This window comes from Alosa sapidissima, chromosome 22 (genome assembly GCF_018492685.1).
Source record: "Alosa sapidissima isolate fAloSap1 chromosome 22, fAloSap1.pri, whole genome shotgun sequence".
Taxonomy (NCBI): Eukaryota; Metazoa; Chordata; class Actinopteri; order Clupeiformes; family Clupeidae; genus Alosa; species Alosa sapidissima.
The window spans coordinates 8,205,902-8,210,901 of NC_055978.1; the positions used below are offsets into that span (position 1 = coordinate 8,205,902).

Below are 5,000 nucleotides of genomic sequence, written 5' to 3' on the forward strand. Positions count from 1 at the left end.
GTGAGTTGTGTGTGTGTGTGTGTGTGTGTGTGTGTGTGTGTGTGTGTGTGTGTGTGTGTGTGTGTGTGTGTGTGTGTGTGTGTGTGTGTGTGTGTTTGTGTGAAAGAGAGGGGGGGGGGAGAGAGGCTGCGATGACAATAGAATTGCATTTCAGTGACCAGTTGTATCATGAAAGGATTTAAATTAAACATTTTAAATATTAAATATGTATGTTCTGTGTTTGAAAGAGTGTTTGTGTCTGTTTATGTAAATTAATTTAATATTAACCACCAGTGTGTGGTAATGCACTTAGGGCTGTTTTATGCTTCTGCGTCGACTCCACACAATGACTATGCCGTTGCCTCAACGCCAGCATGAACCTTTCAAAGTTCTGCGTCTCCTGTGTCTGCATCGCTCATCCCTGAACCTTTAGTCAGAATGGCGAAGTCCATAGACTGCCATCCATGCTAAAATATTAATGTTCTGAGGTTACAAATCTTTTTTTTCTTTAAACGTCTTTTTTTTAGAAATATAGATTATAAGACACATCAGCACAGTGACTTTTTCTTTTTCTTACACACAAAACACCCCCCTCCCGGCCCACCCCATCCCACCCCGACTGGACCAAATGAGAAAGTATTAACAATACATACAATTATAAACATACTTACATACACTTACACTTATACTTACATACTTAGAATTGAAACATAAATAAACAAATATATATTTCTGTGAAGGACGGCACGCTTTCAAAACTCTATCATGACACACCATAGTGGATGACTATAGCCAGGTGTATATATAGTATACCCAAACTACACTATATAGAGGAGGGCAATCATTCCTCTGGAGTCAGCCAGGATGGTCACTTACTACACCGGTAGTATGACAATAGAGATTCCCACACTGAGAGGAATTTGCTAGAATTGTGAATGTAATCGCCTCCAGATGTATAAACAGCATAGAGTCAAATTTGCCCACGTGCCAGTAAAGATCTAAATGCTGTGATGTGGAGTTGTTTTCGTGTCGAGTTTGTTTCTTCATCTGTTGTTCACTCTTGATAGAGCTTTAGTCCATACGTCTTCGGAAATTTCAATTCCAAGTTCCTTTTCCCACGCAGTTTTGATCTTGCTCATCTTAGCATCATCAAGTAACATTATCATTAAATAGGAATGTGCTGTGAAACCTTTCAACCAAGAAGGAAATTCCAAAAGTGAGTCTACTAGGGAGGGACTTTTTCGGGAGAGTAGGAAATTGTGTGCAAATTGGCAAGCTTGAAATTAATGAAATAAGTCAGTTTTTTGAATGTCATACTTGGAACTCAAGTCAATGAAGCTAGAAAATATCCAATTCCTGTAAAGATCACTAAATCTTTGGATCCCTTTCCTATGCCCTCCTGCAAAGGCCTGGTCTAATTTGGCTGGTAAGAACATGTTATTATTACACAGCGGGCTCTGAATCAGAAGTGTTCCCCTCGTGTTAGTGTGCCATCTAGACTGAGTGCATTTTCTAAGAGTGGAGTAGATGACCACTGGGTTAGATGTAAACTGCAAAATCTTGACAGGAAAGCTAGATGAGACCAGAGCATGTAGAGTGGTCAACATACTGGACACGACCTGCACTCCAGGGTTGTGCAATTGAATTGAAACTGGCTCTCAAATTCCAATTCAATTCTTGAATTTCCCTTGCATCTCAATTGAGGTAGCAAACAGGAAGCAGAATTGCAATTCGAATTTTGCACAACCCTGCTGCACTCCAACTCACACTAGTCTGTATCTGGAGATTGCACCCAATATGCTATTTTGTGGATGTTTGCTGCCCAGTAATAGCTCCTAAAATTAGGGAGGGCTAACCCACGTACTGCTCTTTGTCGCTGGAGTAAGTCCTTACCTATCCTAGGAGTCTTACCGTTCCATATGAATTTTGAAATTAATTTATCTATCTGATGGAAAAAAGGATTTTGATAAGAAAATAGGGAGACATTGAAACCAAAACACATATACATATGTCAGCTATATTACAAGGGATCATATTCTCCCCGGAACAACTTGGGGTTAAGTGCCTTGCTCAAGGCAGGGATTACTGCACGGGGGCCCAAGGGGTCAGGGGGCCCTGAAGCCCAAGCCTTTGCATGTAATCATTGCCTCAATATCAACAAATCAGGATGTAGGCTATGAATCTGATTGAATTTAGTATTGGCCATCCCCAAAATGCACCAGAATACAGGAAATCGCATCAAACAAATTAAAACATTTCTGGGGGAGGACCCCCAAACCCCCCCCTCCCACATATACGACAATAAGTGGGGGGCCCTTAATACATCTGGGCCCAGGGGCCCGAAAGTTCATAATCCGCCCATGGCTCAAGGGCACGGTGGAAGCAGGGAATTGAACCGACAACTGTCAGGCTACTGCACGCAACCCACGGTATGCTGCTTGAAGCAGCGGGATAGCAACACACAGGACGAGCTGACCTGTGTCTGTGCAGTCTGTGTCGCCTCGACACAAAGTTACATTTTTTGGGAGGTGCACGTCAGGGGATGGCATAGGGCTTGGAGTACATGACAACACAGAAGGCACTGTGTGCCTACGCCATCAATTCGACACATTAGCAGAAAGCAGCCTTTAGAGAGAGAGAGAGAGAGAGAGAGAGAGAGAGAGAGAGAGAGAGAGAGAGTGAGTGTGTGTGTGTGTGTGTGTGTGTGTGTGTGTGTGTGTGTGTGTGTTTGTGCGTGCGTGCGTGCGTGCGTGCGTGCGTGCGTGCGTGTATTAATGTCACTGAAACAGGAGTGTGTGTGGTAATGTACTTTGTTACTGTATCTGACAGTCCTCTGGCGTCCATTGGCAGGACTTGCACCAAGCGCCCCCTGGTGTCCGGCGCGTCCATTGCCAGGTAAAAAAAAACGATGACTCTAGCTGGGTTTCTCAAACTTTTTCAGACCAAGGACCACTTAACCAATAAATAAAAAAACTCACAGACCACCTAGCTAAAAAAAAAACAGTAGACCTACTTCAACAGTATATTACACAATAGGTCTACTCACTGAACCAGACTTGACCAAACTGGCATATCTTACATAGACAGTGTTGCAAAACTGTTTGGATTTACATACACTCATCTACATTATACTTTACCACGTCTGCTCGCGGACCACTTGGGATAGCTTGCGGACCACCAGTGGTCCCCGGACCACACTTTGAGAAACACTGCTCTACTCTGATCTCTCTCTAACTTGTGTGCATGCCTACCTGGCCTGGTCTTACCGCCACAGACTGGGTCTGGTGTGCTGGGTCTAGTTCTGGACATGGTGCTGGTGGCGTGTTTGACCTTGTTTGACCGTGTTTGACCTTGTTTGACCTTGTTTGACCTTGTTTGACCTTGTTTGACCTTGCCGCTCTTCCGCAGGAGGACGGACGCCCTCTGCCCAGAGTCGCCTCCGCACAGCGGCTCTCTGCCAACTGGAGCTTCCTGGACTGTAAGTGGGATGTTGTGTGTGTATGTGTGTGTGTGTGTCTATCTGTGTGTGTTTGTGTGTGTGTGTGTTTGTGTCTGTGTGTGTCTGCATGTCTGTGTGTGTTTGTGTGTGTGTGTGTTTGTGTCTGTGTGTGTCTGTCTGTCTGTGTGTGTTTGTGTGTTTGTGTCTGTGTGTGTTTGTGTGCATGTTTGTGCCTGTGTGTGTATGTGTGTGTGTGTGTGTCTGTGTGGCAATGCTAGTGCTAGTGTACTGGTACTGTTATGTAGCAGTGATGTATTAGTAATAATACCTGTATTGATTGCATACTTGTGTGTGCCTCATTTCCCCAGCGACATCAGCTGATCGCTTCTATCGCATTGACAAGGCACAGGTGAGTCTAAAGCTGAATAAAAAGCTCAGACATACACTCTCTCATACACACACACACACACACACACACACACACACACACACACACACACACACACACACACAGATGAGTCTAAAGCTGAATAAAAGGCCTGGATGCCACAGGCTGGATAGTATTCATGCAAGACAAATTGTTGACTAAAATATAGTTCTGTATGTTTTTAATATGGCTCTGTGAGTGTGTGTGTGTGTGTTGTCCGGTATTTACCGGACATTGGCCGGGAAAAAAAATGAAATTCAATCTCTCCGGTCAAATTGTCCGATTGAAATTGGCTAATAATCCCGTCCCCTAACGCAATCTGAATTTGAGAATAAGCCTTAATATGTAAGCCTATAATATACGTCCTCTGGCTATGTTTTTAAATGAACAGTTTGAAAAGTAAGCTATTAAACAACACGCATAGCCTATGCTGCATTTCAAATAGGAAGCGCACGCTTAAAACATGTTAAACAACGAACAAATGAGTGAGGCGGTTCAAACATGGCCAGGCCCAAGCAGACTAGCCTTAAAAGTTTTTTCAGAGGCCCTTGAGCAGGGCACCTAACCCCTCACTGCTCCCCGAGTGCCGCTGTTGTTGCAGGCAGCTCACTGCACCGGGATTAGTGTGTGCTTCACCTCACTGTGTGTTCACTGTGTGCTGAGTGTGTTTCACTAATTCACGGATTGGGATAAATGCAGAGACCAAATTTCCCTCACGGGATCAAAAGATTTTATATACTTATACTATACTTAAATACAGCCACTATTTATATTGATCTGCATTGATTGCAAAGAGTTTCGCAAAGACATGTCTATAATGCACTTTTTTGTACAGTATATCGGGGAAAAGCATTGCAAAAAGATATTAAAAAGTATACAAAAGTATTGAAAAAAGACATTAAAAAAAGTATACCAAAGTGCATTTGTATCACTTGAATGCTGTAGCTCAGAGTTAACTGCTGCCCTAGTGCCCTATGGCTACATGTGAAACAGAGGGCACCGCATTTCATTCTCCTATTTTGCGTAATGCGTGCGGTTTTTGCTTCTGCATTTGTCTGCTATGAAAAAGTATACAAAAGTACATTTGTATCACTCGAATACTGTGGCTCCTCAGAGTTAACTGCTGCCCAGCAGTGCCCTATGACTAACTGACAA

The 5,000-nt window shown here is 43.4% G+C and overlaps 1 protein-coding gene across 6 annotated transcripts in view; it reads left to right on the forward strand.

Moving 5' to 3' along the window:
• The window catches only part of dgki (diacylglycerol kinase, iota), a 106,673-nt gene that overhangs the window by 80,555 nt on the left and 21,118 nt on the right, over nucleotides 1-5,000 (forward strand). For all 6 annotated transcript variants that reach the window (XM_042078121.1, XM_042078122.1, XM_042078123.1 and 3 more), the window contains 3 exons: nucleotides 2,809-2,874; nucleotides 3,388-3,457; nucleotides 3,787-3,827. In XM_042078121.1, the coding sequence (XP_041934055.1) occupies nucleotides 2,809-2,874; nucleotides 3,388-3,457; nucleotides 3,787-3,827 (177 nt within the window). The remainder of the gene's footprint in view (nucleotides 1-2,808; nucleotides 2,875-3,387; nucleotides 3,458-3,786; nucleotides 3,828-5,000) is intronic.